This window comes from Bubalus kerabau, chromosome 12 (genome assembly GCF_029407905.1).
Source record: "Bubalus kerabau isolate K-KA32 ecotype Philippines breed swamp buffalo chromosome 12, PCC_UOA_SB_1v2, whole genome shotgun sequence".
Taxonomy (NCBI): domain Eukaryota; kingdom Metazoa; phylum Chordata; class Mammalia; order Artiodactyla; family Bovidae; genus Bubalus; species Bubalus kerabau.
In genome coordinates, this window is record NC_073635.1 from 91,090,096 (window position 1) to 91,114,591 (window position 24,496).

The window sequence follows — 24,496 nt, forward strand, 5'->3', positions numbered from 1 at the left end:
ATTTCTCTTGACTGGACTGGAGTGTTGGGTTTGAGGTGTGAGGTACCTTTCTCATCACATGTGTCAGGGGTGCGTGTTGTCAGCGTGACTTACAGGAGGTGTCAACCTGATCACTGGTGGCATTGGAGTCTGCCACATCTGCCCTCTGAGAAGTCATTGTTCGCCCCTTTCCACACTTTAGAAACAAATCGTTAAGTACAGTCTACCCTCCGTTAGACACAGGGTTTACGTTAAGCTCCATCCCCTGGGGTGGATGGTGATTTCATCTGTTTTTTTCTGTTTATTCATTTTATTTATTGATCCCATTTATTTATCAGCACTGACTCGTGTAAATGTATTTTCTGTTTTCGGTTGTAATTCTATACTGTTACTTGTGGCTTCGTTTGTTCTAGCTTTGATCGTTGGAACTCTCTCAGCTCGGCTCTTATGTCCTTGTCACTTGCCCCAATCCGTTTGTGTTTTTCTTCTGGATTTTCCTTTTATTTTGGTAAAATGTATGTAACATAAACTGTGGACTTTAGTTAACACTAATGCATCACTCTTGGTAACAACTGTATCACATTAATGCAAGATAGGGATCTGGGGTGGAGGGGAGCAGTTAATGTATGGGAACTCTGCTTTCTTTTCCATTTTTCTGTAAAGAATGTGTGCGTATGGGCATAGGTAGTCCTTTTATTCAAGTGTATAGTTAGTGGCATTTATTTCCAGCTTTTTTCCATCACTCTATAAAGAGAAACTGGCCACTGAGCAGCAATGCCCCACTTGTCTCTCCCTCAGCCCCTGGGTTTCCCAGGAGGCACAGTGGGAAAGCATCTGCCTGCTGGTGCAGGAGATGCAAGAAACATGGGTTTGATCCCTGGTTTGGGAAGATCCCCTGGAGGAGGAAATGGCAACCTACTCCAGTATTCTTGCCTGGAATATTCCATGGACAGAGGAGCCTGGGGTCGCAAAGAGTCAGACACCACTGGAGACTCAGCGCTGAACATCACCTGGTAACCTCTAATGTGATTTCTGTCTCTGGATTTGCCTATTCTCGATAATTTCATATAAGTGGAATCAGAATATTTGTCCTTGTGTGTCTTCTTTTTTACTCTAGCGTAACACTCCCAAGCATTATCCATATTGGAGCCTTTTTTCAAAACTTTGTTCCTGTTTACAGTTGGACGACATTCCATTCCGTGTGTATTTACTGCATCCGTCTGTTGACGGATACTTAGGTGGCTTTCATCTTCTGCCTGCCGTGAATAATGCTGCTGTGAACGTGGCTGTGTGCTTGTCTGTCTGGCCCCCGTTTTCAGTCCTTTGGGTCTGTGCCTAGGAGTGGGATTGCTGGGTCATGTGATGATACTGTGGTTGAGAGACAGCAGACTTCACAGTGCCTGTACCATTTTATATTACCACCACCGCTGCACAAGGGTTCCAGGTTCTCTGCATCCTCACAGTGCTCTTTACTGTTGCTTTTTCACTCTAGCTCCCATAGTAGGTGGAAATGATAAATTTCATTTTGGTTGATTTGCCTTTCCCTAATGACCAGTGATGTTGATTGGGTGCTCTGTGCTTATTGGCCATTTGTATATCTTCTTTGGAGAGATGTCTGTTCAGATACTTTGCTCACTTTAAAATAGGTTAGGGTTAGGGTTGAATTGATGGTAAATGTAAGGAATTATTTCTGGGCTCTGAATTCTGTCCCATTGGTCCATCTGCATATCCTTAAGCTAGTACCAGTGTTTTGTTAACTGTTGCTTTGTAGTAAGCTTTGAAATTCGGAAGTTTGAGTCCTACAACTTTGTTCTTTTTCAGGGTTGTTTTGCCTATTATAGTCCCTTGAATCTTCATATTAATTTTAGATTTTTTTTCATTTCTGGAAGAAAAGCCATTGGGAATTTGATAGGGATCTGAGTATTATGTCTATCCCATAAACAGGATGAGCTTTACTTGTCTTTAATGTCTTTTAAGAATGTTTTCCAGTTTTCATTGTCTTTTACCTCCTTGGATAAATTTATTCCTAATTATTTTATTCTTTATAATACTGTTGGGAATGGAATTGTTTTCTTAGTTTCCTTTTTGGATTGCATCATTCCTAGTGTATAGAAATAACTGAGTTTTGTTTGTTGACTTTGTATCCTGAATTTGTATCTTAGCTTTAATTTGTGTGTGTGTGTGTATTCATTTTTTAGAATTTTCTACACAATAGGGTCGTGTTGTCTGCACATTTATTTTTGTCCACCAGATGATGACATTGCTTCATTTAGTTTCTTCACTGATCATGTGGTGTTATTTTTTTAGTTTTTTGGAAAAGTGAACACCTCATAATTAAGCCATGACCTCCTTGACAGTTCTTTAAGACAAGAGCTTCAAGACATTTGACTAAGCGGTTTTCCACATCAGCAGCAGTTTAATATCAGTGTTTAATCTTCAGAAAGTGTCAACAAAACAAAACAAAACAGGTAATGTGTAATTGTTCTGCCAAGTACTTTTCTGTTACAATTCAGATCTCTAGTATTTCGTAATAATGCATAGTTTCCTAAAATATCAGCCTTCCTGCCAACTTTAAAGTGACCGTGTTGTCATCTTTGAAGAAAAATAAGAGTGTAATGGTCACCAGTTGCTTTAAGTTACTGTCATTCATCCATTAGACCTGTGTTCTGGAGTAAAAGGTAACCCTTCCTGTGACCAGTGCCATGTTCATGGGTGGAGTGTTCAGTTAGGGCTAGGTTCTCTGACATTTGGAGACTACGTAATACTGCTTTTGTTTTGGATGTAGTTCTGTGTGTATTGTAAACAAAACATGCTCGGTAATGTGTAGGAAGCTAGATTTTCTTTCAGCTGTACTTTTTTTTCATGTAAAATCATAAGTGATTTTACAAGTGTGTATCCTTCACTGTCTTGAAATTTGTATTATAAAATTTTATGTAAGAATAATTTCATTATGCAAACATGAATTCTAAAATTCTGCCATTTCTCACCATCAGCCCATTCTGCCCCTACTTTCCACCCTCAGGATGTAAGTAACTCTTGTCTGACAACTGCATTTTCCTTGGCTTCCCTCATAGCACAGTTGGTAAAGAATTTGCCTGCAATGCAAGAGACTCCGGTTTGATTCCTGGGTTGGGAAGATCCGATGGAGAAGGGATAGGCTCCCCACTCCAGTATTCTTGGGCTTCCCTTGTGGCTCAGCTGGTGAAGAATCCACCTGCAATGTGCGAGACCTGGGTTTGATCACTGGGTTGGGAAAGTCTCCTGGAGAAGGGAAAGGCTACCACTCCAGTATTCTGGCCTGGAGAATTCCATGGACTGTATCATCCATGGGGTTGCAAAGAGTCAGACACGACTAAGTAGCTTTCACTTTCTTTGTCACAATAAAAGCTTTTGATCAGCATAACTAGGCTTTCAATACGGAGTTGATTGGAGACAGACAAGGAAAGTATTGATCTAGTGTGTGCAACTTCATCATAGTTTATTCTTATAGGATTGCTTTCAGTTCAGTTCAGTTGTTCAGTCGTGTCCAGCTCTTTGCGACCCCATGGACTGTAGCGTGCCAGGTTTCCCTGTCCATCACCAACTCCTGGAACTTGCTCAGACTCATGTCCATTGAGTCAATGATGCCATCCAACCATCTCATCCTTTGTTGTCCCCTTTTCCTCTCCCGCCTTCAATCTTTCCCAGCATCAGCATCTTTTCCAATGAGTCAGTTCTTCGCATCAAGTGGCCAAAGTATTGGAGTTTCAGCTTCAGCATCAGTCCTTGCAATGAATATTCAGGACTGATTTCCTTTAGGATGGACTGGCTGGATCTCCTTGCAGTTCAAGGGACTCTCAAGAGTCTTCTCCAACACCACAGTTCAAAAACATCAATTCTTCAGTGCTCAGCTTTGTTTATAGTCCAACTCTCACATCCATACGTGTGTACATGTGTGCACATACATATGTACATATATAGGATTCCTTTAGACTTAATGAAACAAAACGACTCCTTGCCCCCTTGCTGGGGTTTTTGAGAACTTGGTTTTGGAACTTTTTTTTTTCCCCCTAGTTTTTTTAGCTCATTTAAAATGACGCATTTCTGGGCTTCCCTGGTGCTGCAGTGGTTAAGAATGCAGGGGCACCAGTTTGATCCCTGGCCCTGGAAGATCCCACATGCCACGAGGCAACTAAGCCTGTGCACAACTACTGAGCCTGTACTCTAGAGCCAGGGAGCTGCAACTACTGAAGCCTAGAGCTGGTGCTCAACCTGAGAGGCCCGTGCACCGTAACCCCATGTGCACAGGAAAGCCCAGCCCAACCAAAAATAAATAAAACGACCCATTTCGAGTTTGTTCATAGGTAGCGAGTGGTTCAGGGATAAAAGACTGGATTGAGTTAAACCTGGATAAAGTTAAAATGGATTGAGTTAAAACTGAGTTACTCCCAGTGGCTGCCTGCAACTCCCCTCTCTCTTAATGCCTCAGTTACTCCATTCTCATTTGTTCTTGAAGTACTGGGAAGGTGCTACAAATGAAAAATATAGTCAACATGATTAAGTCGAAAATATGAAAAGACATGGCACTTAAAAATCAACCTGTATATGAATTATTCTAACCAAAGGTACTTCTGCCTGCATGTTTGTAAAAGGAAAACATGGTTGCTGTCCCATTGAGCGCTTCAAAAAATGAGTGAAGATTAAAATGGAAACATTGAGGCCCTGTTTTGTGAGTGCTGAGCGTCTGAGTTACTCTAGTCACTGCAACCTGAACACTAAGGGCAGGTGAAATGAAACTTCTTTGCGGCCAATTTCTTCTCTCAACTCTGGGGCATGCATTCTACTTCGTAGGGGAAAGCCATGTGCTGATTTGTGCTGTCATTTCCTTGCTTTTTCTTAAATGTAACTGGTATTCTCTGACGAAAGGTTCAGATTTCCTTGGAAAAGAATACAAGGCTGTGAACACTTTATTGGGCTTCCCACGAGGCACAGTGGTGAAGAATCCACCTGTCAATGCAGGAGACTGCAGGTTGGATCCCTAGGTCGGGAAGATCCCCTGGAGTAGGAAATGGAAACGCACTCCGGTATTCTTGCCTGAAAAATTACATGGAGCCTGGCGGGCTACAGTCTTGGGGTTGTAGAGTCGGATACGACTGGGCGCACAAAACAAAACACTGTCAAGCGCGCGTGTATAATTTTCTGGAACGTTTCTTCTCCGCGGGAGACATTCCGCCCCGCCCCGGCCCGTTCAAAGCTCCTAGTGAGGCTAAGCTCGCGCCCCGAATTTCCCGCTGACCGTGGCTCCAGGCCGACGGCCCGCCCAGCGCAGCTCGGGTCCGCCTCTGGCCCGCGCGCGCCCCTCCCCCGCCCGCGTCTTCGGCCCCGGCGGCGGGAGGGGACGCAGACGCGGAGCCCGGGCCGGGGGAGGGGACTTGTGGCCTCACAACGGTGGGGGCGGCCCAGTTCTCGCGAGGTTTCCGCTCTGACGGGAAGCGGCGGCAGCGCCGCGTGGGGTACGGATGCGCTCGGAGGATGGAGCCGGGGGCCCCAGTGTGGCCGTTGCTACGCGGGGTCCGAGCGGGAGGGAGAAACCATCATCCGCAGAAAGCCAGTTCCGCCGGGAGTCTCCGCGGCGGGAGGCCGAAGCGCCGCTGGCCTCCTCTTCCAGCTGTGGGAGCGGCGCAGGCAAACCTCGCGAGGAAAAGAGGACGGTCTTGAGCAAAGTGAGGGCGGTGCGGGGGCGGTGCGGGGCCGGCAAACCTCGCGATAAGAGACTGCCCTGAGCGGGGGAGGGGGGGAGGGCGGGGCCGCCGGCTCTCCAGCACCGCGGACAGCGGCGTCTGGGCGGCGAGGAAACGATTGGCTGCCCCACTGCAGCGTACTTGCTCCCCACTCCAGTGTTCTGGCCTGGAGAATTCCATGGACTGTGTAGTCCATGGGGTCATAAAGAGTCGGACGCGACTGAGCGACTTTCACTTCGACTTTTCTGACTCTGGAGGAAGAAAAGTCAGTTCAGCCTGCGGGTGTTTCCCGGCGAGGCTGGGACGCCGGGGCCCGCCAGTGCCGCGCAGTAGCTTTCCTCGCTGAGGAGAGCCGGGCGGGTCCAGCGGGGCTGCAGGCGGGCGGGCGGCGGACGCTGCCCCCTGGGCGCTCTGCCGCGGCGCCGCCTGTGGGGGCCCGACCGCGTCGTATTGAGCGCGTGGGCCGCAGTGCGGGAGGCTGGCCCTCTGGCTTTAATGACCATTGCCTGGGGAAGTGCTACTGTCCGCAGCCTTTTCTGACCTCACCGATCCCTTTTAGACTATTGAGCCCTCGTTACCCTTTTGACAGCCTTGTTCTCCGTGCGCATATTTCACGCATTTTTGGATATTTGTTGTTCAATCGCCCAGTCCTGTCCGACTCTGCCACCGCATGGACTGCAGCACGGTAGTCCTCCCTGTCCCTCACCATATTCCGGAGTTTGCCCAAGTTCATGTTCATTGCAGCGGTGAAGCTGTCCAGCCGCCTCATCCTCTGACGCCCTCTTCTCCTTCTGCCCTCAATCTTTCCCAGCATCAGGGACTTTTCCAATGAGTCGTCTGTTCGCAAAAGATGACCAAAATACAGGAGCTTCAGCTTCAGTCCTTCCAGTGAATATTCAGGGTTTGATCTACCTTAAGATTGACTGGTTTGATCTCCTTGCTGTCCAGGGGATTCTCAGGAGTCTTCTCCAGCACCACAGTTGAAAAGCATCAATTCTTTGGTGTTCTGCCTTCTTTACGGTCCACGTCTCACAACAATGATATCCTAAAATACTCCGAGCTGGATATTCGGAGCGGAAACGGGGTGACCGGGATCCGGGTGGTTGTTGGTTAGCCGCTAAGTGGTGTCCCACTTCGTAGCTGAAGCTTCATGAGGTTCTAATGAATCCAACCAGTGACCTCTCTCCCCAGGTGGTCATCCGGCGGCTTCCCCCCAGCCTCACCAAGGAGCAGCTGGAACAGCAGCTGCACCCGCTGCCTGCACACGATTACTTCGAGTTCTTTACTGCTGATGTCAGGTGAGATGACCTCACCAGCCTTAGGAGGCCGAGCGGGAATTCCCCGGCGGTCCAGGGTTAGGACTCCGAGCTTTCACTGCCCGCCCGGTTCAACCCCTGAACGGGACACTAAGATCCCACAGGCTGTGCCGTGGGGCCAAGAAAAGGGGGGGGAAAAAAAAAGAGCGAGGCACTGTTGTTGGGTGGTAAAGTAATGTAGATAATAGAAGCCATCTCTGTTTCAATGTCTTTCCCACACGTACGCAGAAATCAGTGCAGATCATTATTTCTTCAAGTTATTTCCAAGTAGTCGAATTACTAAATTCCCTTAAAATGATTTGAGTATCTCCATAGCATCAACATAGTCTAAAAAGAAAAACAGTCTAACACCATATTACTTAATTTTGTTTTGGATATCAGTAAACTTTAATATTACCTTTTATATGAAATAAATTGTATTAAAATGTAAGAAAGAAAAACGAATAAATAATAGATGTATAAGCCAATGAGTTGTTACAGGTGAACACACCTATGTAGCTCAGCCCCCAGTGCTCCCTTCCAGACCTGACACCCCTGCTTTCAGCCACCTCTGCTGAGTTATGTCTCTTTCTATTCTTGTCTGCAGCTTGGGAGTAAGATGTTTCAATGCTTTAACAGTTCAATATCTACTTTTTATTAAAAAAGAGCAGACCTCAAGTTAGCCCAACAGGGGGACAGATCAGCTAGAATTTAGTGAATTTCACTATGTGATTTCTTAGTGATTTCACATTATCTGGATTATTTTTCTCTTCAATATCATGAGTTCTCATTTATAGCAGTCATACATATTTTCCTTTTGAATAAATACCTTGCAGTAAAAACTGTCAGTTCAGTCAGAGAAAAGTATCACAGGTAAATATAGATTTGTGTTTTTCTTAAAAAACCAACATAAACACGATTTTTTCAAATGACTAAAGTTTAGGCTACAGTTAAAGGAGGTCAGGCACGGGACTCAGAGTGACTCGGATTGGAATCTCAGCCCCACCTTTTTACCAACTGCTCCCTCAGCAGGTACCTGATTTCTCCGAACCTTAGTGTTCTAGTGTTCTCATCCATGAAATGGGGTTGAAAGTTCCTGCCTATGAAGGACATTGGTAACTGTGAGATAGAGGAGAAAGGTTTAGTTCTGTATATCCCATGCTGCATGCTATAATAAATACCTTTTTAAGATAACCTAAACATGCTCTTTAAATCTGTAAGGGATCTCTTTACAATATAACATTTTCTCTAAATGAATCATGACTGGGTTGTGTTGCAGTCATGATGTATGATTAGGAATGATCTCTGAATAACCTTGACTTTGATTTCCTACGTCTGAGAACCAGTATTTTAACCCTGGCTCTATGCAGTAGAGAAACCAACCTAAAGTATCTCTGAAATCTTTAAAAAAAAAATCTCAGTTAATATTTTGTTTGGATTTTTTTGATGAAGAGTACCCAGATTGTTGTAATTAACTGAGAAATGATTCTTTGGCATAAAGGTTTTATCTGAAATAGTTTGTTGTATCCAGAAAAGAAAAAAAAATTAAAATAAGTCTTAAGTTGTTTTGGTCTTAAGTTTTTTACTATTTTCATTGTTGTCTCTTCTTTCAGTCTTTATCCTCATCTCTACTCAAGAGCATACATTAACTTTAGAAATCCAGATGACATCCTTCTTTTTAGAGATCGTTTTGATGGATATATCTTCATTGATAGTAAAGGTTGGGTCATTGGCTTTTTAAACTCTTCATTATAATTTCTGGGTACATTAATTAAGTTTTGCTAGATGTTTGTGAGTTTTAATTGAGTCCATAGATGCTAATCTAAAATAACTTCTTAAACTTTGATTATGTTACTGTGGTTATGAGCTTATGTTGAAAATTAAAATTATATATAAACCAAAGAATTCTAGCAATTTTGTGTAGACAATCTACTTAGGAATTATCACTGGACAGTGAAATTTTTCTCATAATGAGTTTCCTGGATAAGTAAACTTTACTATTTTATGTAAAATTTTTCTGAATAAGTAAAATTCATTCTTTTATGCAAACTAAATTATTTTATCCTAGTGCTATGTACTAGGCATTATGGACACAGCATGAAAAGTGAATCAGACATTGTCCCTGTCTGTCTGAAGCCCTACTCTTCTCCTGGTTCTTGACTTTATTCTGCATAGTTGAGTATCAAGCAAATATAGAAAAGTGTCTTGCAGATAAATGAGAGTTAAAATATCAGTCATCTGACAGATATAGAAGTGGCTAAAGGGTTTGGTACCAAGGTAGAAGTGTTTCATCTCTTGATTAAGCAGATTCTCTTAGTAAACTTTTCTGTCTGCCCCCACCCCAGTATAACAACAAAATTAGTTTAAAGTTACTTTTATTCTGAATTTTCTGTATGAAGCAAATCTTACCTGAATATCATGTACATCCTTTGAAACCCTGTCTTTAAATAAGTGTCTCTTGTAAACTATGTCACTTCCTCGAATTCATATAACAGATTGATCATTGAATTAACCTTTAAAATTAAAAATATAAGCTATGACTAGGAAAGCTATTTAAAGGTATTCCAAAATAAGCTCTTTGGTGGGAGGGTGAAGAGGTTTATTGAGGTATAAGTTACATATGATTAAAAAGTACCACTTTAAGGTATATAGTTTAATGAATTTTGAATATCTCCAGTCATGTAACCACAACTACAATTAGTTTATTTAGTAAATAATTGCTAATTCTTTGTTTAAATCTGGAGCTTGATATGCTAAGATTACTATTTGAAAGTATAATTAAATTATAGTTTAAATAGTAACCTTATCAATGCTATGCTCAATGCTTAAGTAAGCTAGATTATTGTTTCAAAATGAATACAGAAAAGCCATTTCAGAATGGCTTTTGTAATTTGTTTCCTGTTAAAGGGCTAGAATATCCTGCAGTGGTAGAATTTGCTCCATTCCAGAAGATAGCCAAAAAGAAACTAAAGAAAAAAGATGCCAAAACCGGAAGCATTGAAGATGGTGAGTCCTTTTTCAAGTAATGGATTGTGAAGCTTTGAAATTAAGCACAGTGGTCAAATATAATTCTTTCCCATACATGGGAAGTAATACATTCCTTTTTTTCTGTTTTAATTTACAGACCCAGAGTATAAGAAATTTTTAGAAACTTACTGTGGGGAGGAGGAGAAAACTAATGTCAGTCCTGAAACTCTTCTAGGAGACATAGAGGCAAAGACACGAGAACTTATTGGTCTGTTTTGCTCATTTTTTCCTCTTTATTGAGATATATATTTATAGAGTATATTTTTTCTTTTTCATGATTATTATAAAAAATGGACGCATGTGACAGGCTTGGCAGAAATATAGAGTGTTCCCCAGTTTTGACAAAAGGAAAAGGATGTCAACATGGCAAATGGGGAAAATATTTCTGATTATCTGTCGGTGGAGAGAGAATACCTGAGTTTTCAGCTACGGTCATTCTGCTTCAAAGTTCTGATGCTCTGAATTGGCAGCTGAGAAGACATTTGAGTGCTGTGTGCTGGGCTGCATCAGGGAAGCTTATGTCTCAGAGCTGAAGCCAGTTATCTTTGCAAAGAGCAGCCACGGTAATGAGGTGCTTTGCTCAAGTGTGATGTCATCTTGCCATCATTCAAAACCTGTCACAGCCCCTAAGCAAGTGAGGCAGATGCAAGGATAAGCCCAGCCCGAGTGCTGGGTCTGGTTTGAACCCGGCCTTCAGCCTTCTCCCCACAGGTGGTCTATTTCGGGAATGGCTGTACCCTAGTAGCAATCTGCCCGAAGATTAAGGGTAGACATGGAACTCCTTTCTCTAGCAGGCAACCTGCTTGTCACTCCCAAACACATGTGTAGTGTCTCCCTCCTCACCTCTGTTGGGTCTGGGGCCTCCTTACTGCCTAACACTCCTCTGCCCTCCCCTCCCATGCCTACCTCTTGCTTATCCACTAAGACTTAGGAGACAGAACAGCTACACTGTTACACTTTATCTTCTTTGTTCTCTCCCTCTACATTAATTCTCCTCTCATTCTGCTTCCCTGCTCCCCACCCCCGCAACAGAATGGTATTTTTGTCTTTGTAGTCTCAGCACATAATACATTTCTTGGACAAGTTAGGTATTTGGTAAATGTGTGTTGCATAAATTAGTAAGAAAGGTTAACATTATTGAAACATTCTTCATTAGTCTAATAATGAAGTTTTATATTTTATAGGAGATGATTTAATGTGTGGCTGGAAGGATCTTTAATCACTGAAGTATTTATGGAGCCGTGCTTAGCTCATGTTGACTGGGTATCGACTCTGCGTCTGGGTCCAGGGCAGTATGAGAACAGGACACACGCTTCCGCTCTCTGTAGCTGCCCTCCTACTGGGGTGACTGGAGGAAACACAAGCAGAAACGCTTAAGCCCAAACATCTCCTCTTGTGAGAAGTGCCACAGATGTGATGGAGGAGGATATTGGGATAGAGAGTGAGACCTCTCTGGGACTATATTTGAGCCAAGTCCAGTGGAGCCAAGAGATAGAAGGAGAGGGCTGGAGGCTGGCACTCTGGGCCTGTGTGGTTGGACACAGTGGGCAAGAGGCAGAGTTGCTGGAGAGGCAGGGCTGTTGCATAATGGGCTGGAGACCATCGAGGGTGTGATCTGGTCTGATTTATTTTTCCCCATCACTCTGGTTGCTGCGGAAGATGGGAGAAGCTGGACTCTGCTTAGAGGCTCTGCTGTCCTTGGGGAAGGTGGCTGGATGAGTCCTGCAGAGTCAGCATGTGTTCTGGAGGTCGAACTGACAGGACTGGCTGAGGACTGGGTGTGGGGGTGAGACAGCAGAAAGAATCATGGCCTTCAGGTGCTCAACTTGAGCAGGTCAGTGGTTTATGGCATCTTGACTGAGGTGGAGAAGAAACAGTGTTGAGGGAAAATTGCAGTTTCGCTGTAGAATATAGTGATTTTAAGAAGAGCTAAACAAGGAAGCAAACTAGAAATTATTTATAAACTCAACTTCCTCCCCCTCCCATCTCTTTACCGCTTCTTCTTAAGCACCCTTGTGCAGGACCTTTTCTTCTGGGCAGTTGGATATCTGCCTGCTGGTCACACACACACACACACACACACACACACACACACACAGTCCCACAGAGTCCAGCCGTCCTCTCGCAGAGGAGAGACCAGTTGTCTTCTACGTTCCCAGCGCCTTGCCCAGTGTCTGCTGCATAGGAGATGCAGCGTACCTATTTACTAAATGAATAAATGTGACTTAGAATCCACGAGCCCAGAGGAGCCTGTAGAACTTTGTTTCTGTGATTTCCTGTTTCTGCCTATTTAAATGTAAACTTAATCAGGAAATTCATGGCAAATGCCTTTTTCTTTTCTTAGATTCTAACCTTTAGTGGATGCTTAGGCTCAAGTGTGAGCCATGTGAGTTATGTGCAAGTGTTAGTTCACTCTAAAGTTGCAGTTCAGTGCTGGCCTGTCAGTCTTTAGGGCAGACAGACCTGGGCCCAGGTCCCAGCTCTGAGACTTAGCAGCTATGGGACTTGCTTCCTCATAGGTGGTTGTGGCCGAGCCTAGTAAGTGGGGACTGTTCTACTGTAGGTTAAATCAGGGCTACATGACCATGCATGTTCTCTTTAGTAAAAGATGCACCTTTATGGTTTGTAAAGCACTTTCTTTGGGGCTTCTCTGATGGCTCAGTGGTAAAGAATTCATCTGGAATGCAGGAGATGCAGGTTTGATCCCTGGGTCAGGAAGATCCCCTGGAGGAGGAAGTGGCAACCCACTCCAGTATTCTTGCCTAAAAAACCCCATGGACAGAGGAGTCTGGTGGGCTGCACAGTTCATGGGGTGGCAAAGAGTCAGACATGACTGTGCAACTGAGCATGCAAAGCACTTTCTTATACAGGATGTCACTTACCCATCATATCAGGCCTCTGAAGAAACAAGGCAGGTGTTTATAGTAAAGGAGGGAAGGCAGGTGGAGTCTTCATATCAACCCCCATCACCCCCCTACCACCTGTTCCCCTGTAGGTCTCAGCCCTGCAGCAGCTGACAAGTCCAGAACCTCCACAGTGCAGAGCAGAGTCCTCACTCATTTCCAGCCCTGCCCCCACCCCATGGATACCAAAATCTGTGGGTGCTTAAGTCCTCTCTATAAAATTGTGGTATATTTGCATGCAGCTTACACATATCCTGCTGTATACTTTAAGTCATGTGTGGATTACTTATAATACACGATACACTGTAAATGCTGTGATCGTTGCCACTGAGTCACAAATTCAAAGTTTTGCTTTTTAGAACTTTTTGTAAATTTTTTCCCAAATATTTTTGATCCATAGTTGGTTGAATCTGCAGATGCAGAACTGATGATGTGAGGGCCGTCTGTATATAAATGGAATATTTGGGAAGTTTAATGTATTCATTTTGCTGTTTTGCTTTTATATCATTTTTGGGTAATATATAAGACTCCTTTAAGAATAAGGAATTAAATGCCTAGTATGTGTAACTGTCAGTAGCTCCAAATTCCTTGACTTTATAGAGATAGAGTAAGAATTCCCCCAGATAAAATGAATGCTCATGTAAACTTTAAAATTATATATTCTTCCCTTGTTTTAAAGGTTGAATTGAAAGCAAGTATTTAAAATAGGGAAATCTTATTTTACAGTTAAAGACTACATTGCAATTTTTGTATTTTAGCTAGAAGAACCACACCTCTCTTGGAATATATTAAAAACAGAAAATTAGAGAAGCAGGTAGGTCTGGCTTTTTACCCTGTGAATAGCCTTCTTGTTTCCATCATGTCTGTGCAGACAGTTTATACACACACTTTTCACATCTTTAGCGAATTCGAGAAGAAAAACGAGAGGAGCGGAGGAGGAGGGAGCTGGAAAAGAAGCGCCTACGGGAAGAAGAGAAGCGGAGGCGGCGGGAAGAGGAGAAGTGCAGGAGGAAAGCAGCAGAAAAACAGAAGAAAACGGCGGAGAAGGAAGTAAGGATGAAGGTAACTTCCAGGAGTGTCAGAGAGCGGGCTTCTGCTTAGATTTGCCCTTCAAGAAAGATTTCCTAACTAAAAAAGTGCATGTTTGAAACCCGCTGGCTGTGTGTACACTGCCTTCTGTGTGCAGGCTGACTCATAGAGCTGGTTGTGTCATTTCTTTTGTGGTAGCAGCAATGGTTTCTGCATCTCTTCCCCGGCTTTTTCTTTGACTGACGCATTCATTTAGCAAGGTGATTTAGGTTTTTTCTCCGTGTAAAATTTACTCCCCAGTTGGGGTCAGCCATTACCTTCTTAGTATTCTGCTCAGGTGACTTTAACTCAGTCTAGATTCCAACCTATCATGCATCTTACCTCTTCAATGAAGTGTTTAAAGTGCCCTTTAAGGATTCATTAAAATCGTGTAATATAAAGGGAAAAAAATGAAAGGTCAGGACCAGGTGGGAACTAGGTGGAGAGGAAAGGAAAGAGATCACAGTTGCCATAATGGAGCAACAGATCAGTTGCTGATATGCTCAGCAATCAGAAACAGAAAAGTTGATGCGAAACGTTTTCATTATCCACGAGGAGAAAACACGCCGTGTCTTCGAGGAAAGCAAAGCTTTTTCTAGGCCTTTTCTCTCATAGGTGTTCATATGGAGTTCACTAGCATTGAAGGGAATCTCCTAACGACGTGCCTGTAAAACACACAGCCACGTGTGTCGGTCAGGACTGGCTTGGTGACGCTGCAGGGAAAGCAGCCCCGGGACCTCACTGGGCTCATGCAGCCGTCCCTGCTCACAGCACGTGTCTGCTGTGCACTGCGCATCATGGCCCTCCAGGGACCCAAGCCGAGGAGGCTCCATCTTGCATTTGCTTCCACAGTCTTTCTGACGGAGGAGGAGGTGTGTAACACAGCAGATTGCACACTGATTCTTAAACCTTTTGTATCTGCTGCATTTCACTGGCCACTGAAAGGCACATCCCCACCTAATGTCAATTTGAAGGACAGCAGAAGCATCAGGAGGAGAGCCTGAAACATCTGATGAACAGCACTACTGCATGACGATTTCTGAAGACCGTTCCTTGAAATGTGTCTCCTTAAGTTTAAGGATTTGCTGAAAAACTCAGCCTGATGGACGGTGTGGGCCAGGTTATGTTGTTCCAGCACATCTGCTGCAAAGATAAACTCAGCATGCAAGATGAGCAAGAAGTCGGACAGAGTGGTTTCCCTCATCTTGGCTTTGATGACAATTCTTACAGATCTATGTAGCTTTAAAATCTCATAACCTGATAATAATATTGATGAAATTGAGGAGCACAATCAGGATTATTAAGTGAAGATTGTCTATCTTGCTTATGCCAGGGCATGGACCTAATAACAGGCAAAGCAAGGGTGTCCCCTGAAAATAACTCAGAGAGTGTCTCCTGTTTGTCCATGTGGTTTAGTGTGAGCACAACTATTCATAGTAGAAATGTAGCTGATATACTTCCTATAACAAACTTACATAGTCTCAACAGTACAAATTAACAGCCCTTGAAAGATAATAAAATGAAGCTGCAATACTATGGGAAGGGCTTTGTCATTGTAGAATGTCGGCTCTGTCGTGACCAGAGGGGAGGAAGGTGTATCCTTAATGCAGACCTTACGCTTGCAGGTATGCAGATATTGTCTAACCTTCTTCTCCTTTACCTTTCTCAGCAAAATGTAATAGCACTTAATGCTTGATATTCTCAAAAGTGTTTTTTCAACAGCTTTGAGAGTTGTTCAGGAAGAATCATTGAAACTTCTAGCCTACAATTTTGACTATAATTTTAAGTAAGACTTAATGGTATTTGAAGTAGAACATTTTATTTTTACATGTTTGAATATAGAATTAGAAATCAAAATAAGCCAAAGAAATAAAAACAAATTATGTCAGTAAAAGTAACTGTAGGACTCTTCACATAGAAAAAGAAGCCAAAACATGGGCACAGCAGGAGAAAGGCTTAGTCTTATTGAATCTGGTAAAACAGAATCCTGGTGGCAGATTAGACCCCACTGACACAAGTCGTCCACAGCTCTGTCCTCCGAGTGTCTGATCTGATCTGGGCTTCTGATCTTACAGTACGTATCCGACTCCAAGGGGAGCCTTTTATGAGCATGTGCTCAGTGTGGGGATCTCTGACCTAAGATTCATCTGGGGAAATCAAATTAAAAAAAAAGGAAACCTAAAAAATAAAATCTGTAAAGAAAGACCAAAAGAATTTGTATTGATAACCTAAAAGTGAGAAGGCAGAGAGAGGTCCTCATGGCCCTTTTTACCATAAAGAGAATACGCAGCCCAGTGGTTCATTCTCCTCAGAAGACTAAGCAGTGAGCTCAAGTTGAGGAAGGCAGTCAGGCTGCCGGAGTCACAAATGAAATTCCTGAAAACTTTGTAAGTTGTAGGTTACTATCTGAAAACGTTGTGTGATCTTTTCCACGAAGCTCTGTAGGAACAGGTGTGTGAGATCAGTTTATAAGCATGGATGTGGACTGGACGGTGCACACATGCCCTGACCCCCGCTGTCCTCCCTGCTGTCCTCCGTGCTGTCCACCCCGCTGTCCTCCGTGCACCCTCCCTGCTGCCCTTGTGCTCCCTCCCCAGTGTCCTCCCCACTGTCCTCCATGCTCCCTCCCTGCTGTCCTCCCCACTGTCCTCCATGCACCCTCCCCGCTGCCCTCGTGCTCCCTCCCCACTGTCCTCCCCGCTCCCTCCCTGCTGTCCTCTGTGCTCCCTCCCCACTGTCCTCTCCACTGTCCTCTGTGCTCCCTCCCCGCTGTCCTCCCTGCTGTCCACCCCACTGTCCTCCGTGCTCCCTCCCCACTGTCCTCCCCGCTCCCTCCCTGCTGTCCTCTGTGCTCCCTCCCCACTGTCCTCTCCACTGTCCTCTGTGCTCCCTCCCCGCTGTCCTCCCTGCTGTCCACCCCACTGTCCTCCGTGCTCCCTCCCCACTGTCCTCCCCGCTCCCTCCCTGCTGTCCTCTGTGCTCCCTCCCCACTGTCCTCTCCACTGTCCTCTGTGCTCCCTCCCCGCTGTCCTCCCTGCTGTCCACCCCACTGTCCTCCGTGCTCCCTCCCCACTGTCCTCCCTGCTGTCCTCTATACTCCCTCCCTGCTGTCCTCCCCACTGTTCTCCATGCTCCCTCCCTGCTGTCCACCCCACTGTCCTCCGTGCTCCCTCCTTGCTGTCCTCCCCGCTATCCTCCATGCTCCCTCCCTGCTGTCCTCCATGCTCCCTCCCTACTGTCCTCCATGCTCCCTCCCTGCTGTCCACCCCACTGTCCTTTGTGCTCCCTCCCAGCTGTCCTCCATGCTCCCTCACTGTTGTCCTCCCTGCTGTCCTCCGTGCTCCCTCCCTGCTGCCCTCTGTGCTCCCTCCCCCGCTTCCTACACAGGGAGCTCCTCTGCCCCCCCGCCCCCGACTCACGCCCTCTCAGGATGGCTCCCTTCTCTGTCTGCTCCCTGGGCACATCCTGTCTGTGCAGGGGGCCCTTCCCTGACCCCTTGAGAAACCATTCCTCCTCCCTCCCCGACATCTCTTTGTACTTGTATTCTGTTTATTATGTGTCTGTAGCGTTTTATAACCTCCTGAGATTATCTAGCTCACTCTTCGTCACTGTGGTTACGGTTCTCCCACTCTGGAGATGCCACCGCCTTGGCAAGAATATCATGTGTGAGGCCCTGACTGTGGGCCCTCATTTCGCACAACTGCATTCCTAGCCCCGAGCCCGGGCTCTCCTCCCCAGTTCAGGGCACACAGCTCATCAAACCCTTGCTACCTCTGGAGCGATAGGAATGTCCTGTATGCTAAGAGCTAAGAGGTGGCTGGGGCCCTGGATGGCTTCAGGATGGAAGCTGGTCACCAGAGAGACCAGGCCTGATTACAGGGTTAGAACTTCCAGCGCCATCCCCACCTCCCACAAGGGAAAGGGCTGGAGATTGAGTTCAGTCATCAGTGGCCAGAGGTGCAATTGATGATGCCTATGGAATGGCATCTCCATAAAAGTCCTGAAGTGTGGGGTTTGGAGAGCAACCTAGCTGGTGGACACACACATCCTGCTGCCGAGAGAGTGGAGGTGGGAGGCCTTAGACTGCTCCCAGGTACCACGCCCCGAGCTCTCTCCCAGCTGGCTCGGCCTGAGTTGTACTCTTCATAACAAACCAGTGATAGTAAGTAAAGTGCTTCCTGAGTTCCCTGAGTCATTCTCATTCAAGAACTCCCTGAATTTATAGCCTGTCAGTCACAAGTACTGGTGACAACCTGGGACTAGCACCTGGCCTCTGACGTGGGGATGGCCCCATGGGGTCTGACCTTGACCCCAGGTAGATGGTGTCAGAACTGGTGTTGGAAAAACTCTTTGGTTTCAGAAATATTGTTACAACAGTTTGTAGGTGCATAAACTACTAGTTGGATTGATGGAGACATTCACTATTGCATTTCCCTGTGGTTTGCATATATTACTTTTTAAACTAAAAAAAGATATTAGACTGTTACCTGAAAGGATTCTCCATAGGCAGGTAACCTCTGATGAAAGGCAACTTTCACAATTGTGTCTGACAGTCTGTATTTCATTCTTAAATGATCGCGTTTAGTGAAATATGTCTGTGTATAGTTTTCCAATACCACAACTTAAATAAGTTCACTTTTATAAGTGAGAACAAAATTCTTACATGTAGACTTAAGTTCATGACCCTGCCTGTAGTACTAAAGTTCAAAGAGTAAGAACAGAAGGAAGGTCCAATTTCATACCAGAAGCCGTGTATCGGCGTTACTGCTAAGTCTGTTACAAGAAAGACAGCAATAGGTAGTTTGAAAACTATTCTCAAAGTCATCAACAGTAAAATATTTTTAAAAAGTTTTTTCTGTATTATAAAAATAATACGTGTTCATTTTAGAAAAACTAGAACCTATAGATGAAAGGAAAGAAAATCATTTCATTTCTGCTAACTGAAAATAATAACACTATTGCATGCCTTTTAGACATTTTTCTATTAATATATCTTTGAATCAACATATAAATAGGAATCAGATCATTCTGCTTTGTAACATTCTTTTCTTCATTTATATAATATCTTTTTATCACATTATCCTAAATTGTTTTTCATAACTACAAAGTACCTCATTGACTGAATGTTCCCATGTATATTTAACCAAAAACCTGTTCATTGGATCTTTAGCTTATGTTTTTTGCTATTCAAACATTTGGGCTCGATATTGGTGTATATTTTAAATTATTTATTAAATACTTTCTTTTTAATATACTCTTAAAGTGGTATTTTACTAGCATTATAATTTCTCAGCTTCTCAAAAAACCAGAAAAGGGAGAGGAGCCGAGCACTGAGAAACCAAAAGAAAGAGCGGAGGAGACTGACCCTGGAGACGGGAAGTGGGAGCCCTGTCCCAGTGGGGTGGTCCTGAAGCCCAAGTCCCCGGAGGGCTCGCTGGAGGCGCTCCGGGAGAGGTGAGCCGAGCTCTTGTCTCTCTGACCATGTTCCGCACCTGAAGTTGTCATCAAGTTGTGGTCGTGTCGCCTTCTGCGGTGTGAGTAAATGCTTATATTTTATAAATATGCTTGGAATTCAGGAGTTTTGCTGGGATGCCCTTGTCCACACCTTTGCCTCTGTGGTCAGGGTCATGCTGATGGTGAACCATCAGTCTGCAGCCCGAGGCTCTCTTCAGGCAGGGAGTGTCCTGCCTCCAGGATCCACTCTTCTGCTGCTCCTCTTGGATCCCTGCCTTTGCCTGTCCCGTCTTCTCTTCTTCTCACTCTCTTCCTCAGGGGTCTCTGTCGGTTGGTAGCTCTCTTCTGTGCTCTTGTCCTGTTTCTGGCACAGATGCGTGCTTGCAGATCTTTCTGTTCCATGAGCCCTGCTGCCATCGTGTGCGGAGCCACAGATGGTATGTGGGGCTCATGCAGAGAAAGACTTTAAGATGAGCTAAGCAGTGACTGAACTGAACTGAACTGAAGCAGCGACTTATTTACTTAGTATTCATTTAACAGTTTGATATATGCATGTGTTAATTTTTTAAGTTAATTTTAGGTCTGCTTGGAACAGAAACTCAAACTGACAGTTCTGTGTCATGATGGATGTTCATCTGGTCTACTAGGAAAGTCCCTTGATTACTTCTAGTCTCATTTGCTTTATCTGTAAAAAAAAAACCAGAGGGTTATATTTACTAGGAATTACAAGAATGTGTGTGTGTGTGTATGATACCTTAGTTTAGTGCCTATTACATATATGTCACTCAAGTGTAAGAGTAAATGTTGTTACTACTCTTGTTTATTCATCTTTTCAAAAGCTTCTTATTGAGCATCTGTCGTGTGCCCATCATGTGCAAACCTGCACAACAGTGATGAGCACACTGTATGTTCCCTGCCTGTTTCTGAACTTGTAGTCTGGAAGGGAAGACAGATAACTGTCAGGCAGTTTATGTAAGGTTACTGATAATTTGTGTTGAATCACAGGTCACAAAATGACAGTGATAAAGAGCAAAGGGATAAGGAGAGAAGATCCCGAGAAAAAGAACTTGAAGCACAGCGATGCCACGTGGATGACAGCAGGAAACACAGAGCCCACCATGAGCTGGAAAAATGTTCGGGAAGAAATGGAGAAGAGCTGGCACGGGGCAAGGGGTCGGCCGCAGACGGAGGGAGGAGAGGGAGCCAGGATAGGGGCTGCCCTGTGGAAGTGGCAGAGAAGCCGGGAAGGGAGAAGAGTGAAGACCGGCCGGCACCCAGAAAGGACCGCATGGGAAACAAGGTTCTTTTATTCTTCAGGGATAATCTTCCATTCATTTCATCTGCTCAAAGTATAAACTATAATCCTGCAGGCTTACAGCTGCTTTTCCAAACAAAAATGTTTTATTTAACCAAGTGTCTTGAGGTGTCTTGAGATGCAGGACCACAAGCTTTGACAGTGTCTTAGACCCTGTCCTGAAAGGCTGTGTCTGTAGAGCAGTGATTCTTGTCCAGTGAGAGGGTACCAGGGCCTGAGATGAAACCAGCATCTCCTTTACTCAGAGAATTGATTTTTTTTTTTTTAACCAAGAAAGGAAAAAAAAAACCAAACACACAAAACCCTTTTATTTAGCATAAAACTGCACATTCACACTACTTGCCTAAGAATAAGTAATGGGAAGATTATCTATTTTACCCCTAAGACAGTAAGGAAAACATGATATGTCTTTTATGTTATTAACAGTGTTCTGATTTTTTAAATTGAAGTTTAGTTGATTTACAGTATTGCGCTAGTTTCAGGTATACTGTGAGCTGGTTATTTTTTCCAGATTATATTCCATGATAGGTTCATACAAGATATTGAATGTAATTCCTGTGCTATACAGTAAATCCTCGTTGCTTATCCATTTTGTGTTTAATAGTTTGTATCTGTTAATCCCATACTCCTAATTTGTCCCTCCCTCTTTCCTTCTCGCCCTTGATAATCGTAAGTTTGTTTTCTGTGACTGTGGGTCTATTTCTGTTTTGTATATAGAGTCATTTATATTATTTTTAGAGTCTACATGTAAGTGTAATCATATAGTTACTTTCTCTGTCTGACTTACTTCACCTAGTACGATAATCTCTAGGTTCATCCACGTTGCTGCAGATGTTCATTATTTCATTCTTTTTATGGCTGAGTAATATTCCATAGTATATATGTACCACATCTTCTTTATCCACTTATCTGTCAATGGGCACTTAAGTTGCTTCCATACCTTGACTACAGTAAGTCTCCCACATACGAACAAATTCCAATCAGAGAGTGTGTTCATTAAGTCCAGTTTGTTCCTAAGTCCAACAAAGTTAGCCCAGGTACCCAACTAACACAATTGGCTAGGTAGTACTGTATTGTAATAAGCTTATAATACTTTTCACACAAGTAATACATAAGTTTACTGAGTTATATGAGTTGTTTATGTAGTTTGGATATTAACCCCTTGTTGGTCACATCATTGGTAAATACTTTCTCCCATTCCATAGGGGTTTTTTATTGGTGGTTTCCTTTGCTGTGCAAAAGCATCTAAGTCTAATTAGGTCTCATTTGTTTATTTTCTTTTGCTTTGGGAGACTGACCGAAGAAAATATTGCCTTTGATTTGTCAGAGGATGTTTTACCTGTGTCTTCTTCTAGGAGTTTTATGATGTCATGTCTTATATTTAGGTCTTTAAACAATTTTTGAGTTTATTTTTGTGCATGGTGTGAGGGTATGTTCTCATTTCAGTGATTTGTGTGTAGCTGTCCAGCTGCCCCAACGCCCTCTGCTGCTGAGACTGTCTTTTCTCCATTGTGTATTCTTGCCTCCTTTGGCTTAGATTAATTAACTATGGATGTGTGGGTTTATTTCTGGGCCCCCTACTCTGTTCCATTAATCCATATGTCTGGTTTTGTACCATAATGTTTTGATTACTGTGGTTTTGTAGTATAGTCTGACATCTGAAAGGGTTACACCTTCAGCTTTGTTCTTTTATGTCAGGATTGCCTGGGCAGTTCTGGGCTGTTTGTGGTTCTATATACATTTAAGGATTATTCTAGTTCTGTGAGAAATATCATGGGTATTTTGATAGGGATTGCATTACCTCTGTAGATTGCTTTGGCTAGTGTGGCCGTTTTAGCAGTATTAATTTTTCTGATCCAAGAGCGTGGGAAAGAGCGTGATAGGCTACACAGGCCTACCAAGCTCTTTCCCACTCTTCTCATTGGCCAGGCTGGTATTAAGGAAAAGGACGTTCTGGTAAACCCCACGGTAGTAGTGGCTGTGGGGACTTCACACACAGCCCAGCAGTGGTGGGTGAGGGTGAGGGGTGAGCCCTAGAGAAACAGCATAAGACATGCCCCTGAGTCACACTGCCCCTCAGGTGGCCAAGGCTGCTGTTCTGCCCAGGCACACATACAGCTCCCGGAGGCCTGGCTGGCCTCCTCAACGGTCCTGGCCTGCAGGATCGCTTTGTCCTTCCCTGGTTTTGCTTTCCCATGCCCTGAAGCAGTTTTATTTCATTTCGTGTACTTTACTCAGTCATGTTTTTTATCCCACCACCTCTAAGAGTTTAGTATGATGACTGGTTAGTATTTTCTATAAAGGGGACAGTGGAGGAATAAGGTACACAGAAATTGTAGCTTATTACAAATGTGTGACTGCTCAGCTCATAGCTCAAAGGCCATGTCTTAGTTTGTTTCCAATTTTGCATCCAACGTGCATGGTGCGTTTGAAGGATTGTGATGAGTGTGTTTGAGTTTTCACCTCTCACAATAGGAGGGAATGCCATGATTATACCAATTCTACAGCGTGGTCTAGGTTTGAGCAATAACACTTTCTCAGAGACTATTTTCAAGCTATTTTGAATACTCTTTTTCATGGCCTATTTTAAAATCTCAAAATGCCTAGTTTCTGAGATAGTGCTATGAAAAAGGCTGATTTTTACCTGCTAGACTGATTTTCTTTAGATAATTAGGGTTATCAGGGCCTAAAATAGAGCTGTTGCCCCAACCTGTGTTTCTGGCCCTTGGAAGAGTAACACGCCTTCTGTCCTGGCAGGACCGGCCAGGCTTGCAGCTGTACCAGCCCAGAGCTCGCATCCGAGCCCGTGACTGTGATGGAAGACACCCTGAGGAGGGCCGCGACGGGAGGAGGGGTGAGGCGGAAGACTCAACGGTGGCTTTAGCTGAGAAGAGCGAAGAGGCGGTGTGGGGCGACATGCATGTTGGTGACGTGGGTGGGGGCTCCCCACCTCAACACTCTGTGGATTCGAGAGGGCGTTCCTTCCGGAAGTGTATAAATTAAATTATCCTGGGATAAAACCTGCACACTGAATTTACTAATGAAGAAATGAGAAACCAGAACTATAAAGGTGGCATAGAAATACAAGAAACCATTCTTAAGTAATCTTTTAAAACTTTGAACAGAGTTACAGATTTTACCATTTCTGTTATAAACTGGTATATATAATTTAACCAGAACCAAAAGAAAACTAGTATTGTGTGAATTCTGAAGCCCTTTCAACATGTTGTAGGAATAACGTGGCCTTTGAGTTTTACACATTCATAAGTAAATGGTCTGCATCTCATGCCTTTGTTGGTTCTCTGTGAGCTGTAGTTTCTGGGAAGTAAGCAGCTCCTGTAGTTCAGTCATTCATGCACCTCCTTTCATAAGGGTTCACTAAGGCTGTGGTGCTGTTGTCCCTCTGATAGGAACTCTAACTCTGCATAAAGCCCCAAAGGTCTAATTGTTGCCCTTTTAACAATATGGCCACAGAATTAACAAAAACAGTTCCAGTCTTTTGATGGGGTGCTCATGGTTTATAACATAAATGGCATTATTTTGAGAGAGGGATAACTTAGGTATGGCATTGGGTTTTTTCTTTTTGCAGCCTGAGGCAGTTGTAAAATAACTTAATGTAGCTTTTTGCAACTGTGTGTTCTATAGTACTTTTTCTTTTGGTGAAATTTTAAATGTTAATGTTTTTGGCACTGTGCTTTGTACCATTTATTAAATAAAAATTTTAGTTGCTATGAA

At 43.9% G+C, this 24,496-nt stretch overlaps 1 protein-coding gene across 10 annotated transcripts; it reads left to right on the top strand.

Annotated features, from left to right (window-relative positions):
• The first annotated feature begins 5,437 nt into the window (after positions 1 to 5,437).
• On the top strand, positions 5,438 to 24,496 carry UPF3A (UPF3A regulator of nonsense mediated mRNA decay). 10 transcript variants are annotated; one of them, XM_055543090.1, is made up of 10 exons: positions 5,438 to 5,681; positions 6,891 to 6,997; positions 8,608 to 8,714; positions 9,902 to 10,000; positions 10,119 to 10,229; positions 13,683 to 13,738; positions 13,828 to 13,986; positions 19,286 to 19,446; positions 20,452 to 20,746; positions 23,519 to 24,496. In XM_055543090.1, the coding sequence occupies exons 1-10, from the start codon at positions 5,478 to 5,480 to the stop codon at positions 23,762 to 23,764; spliced, it is 1,545 nt and encodes a 514-aa protein (XP_055399065.1). In that variant the 5' UTR covers positions 5,438 to 5,477; the 3' UTR covers positions 23,765 to 24,496. The 10 variants fall into 10 exon arrangements, with proteins under 10 accessions (XP_055399065.1, XP_055399066.1, XP_055399073.1 ...); XM_055543091.1 differs by having other exon boundaries at positions 13,828 to 13,974; XM_055543092.1 differs by lacking the exon at positions 5,438 to 5,681 and adding an exon at positions 5,751 to 5,964.

What these genes read in the sequence shown, in the direction of transcription:
- UPF3A (XM_055543090.1), top strand. Translation starts at nt 5,478, where the DNA reads ATGCGCTCGGAGGATGGAGCCGGGGGCCCCAGTGTGGCCGTTGCTACG. An exon ending in TTCTTTACTGCTGATGTCAG is followed by an intron (nt 6,998 to 8,607) that starts GTGAGATGACCT and finishes CTCTTCTTTCAG; the next exon opens with TCTTTATCCTCATCTCTACT. An exon ending in TATCTTCATTGATAGTAAAG is followed by an intron (nt 8,715 to 9,901) that starts GTTGGGTCATTG and finishes TTCCTGTTAAAG; the next exon opens with GGCTAGAATATCCTGCAGTG.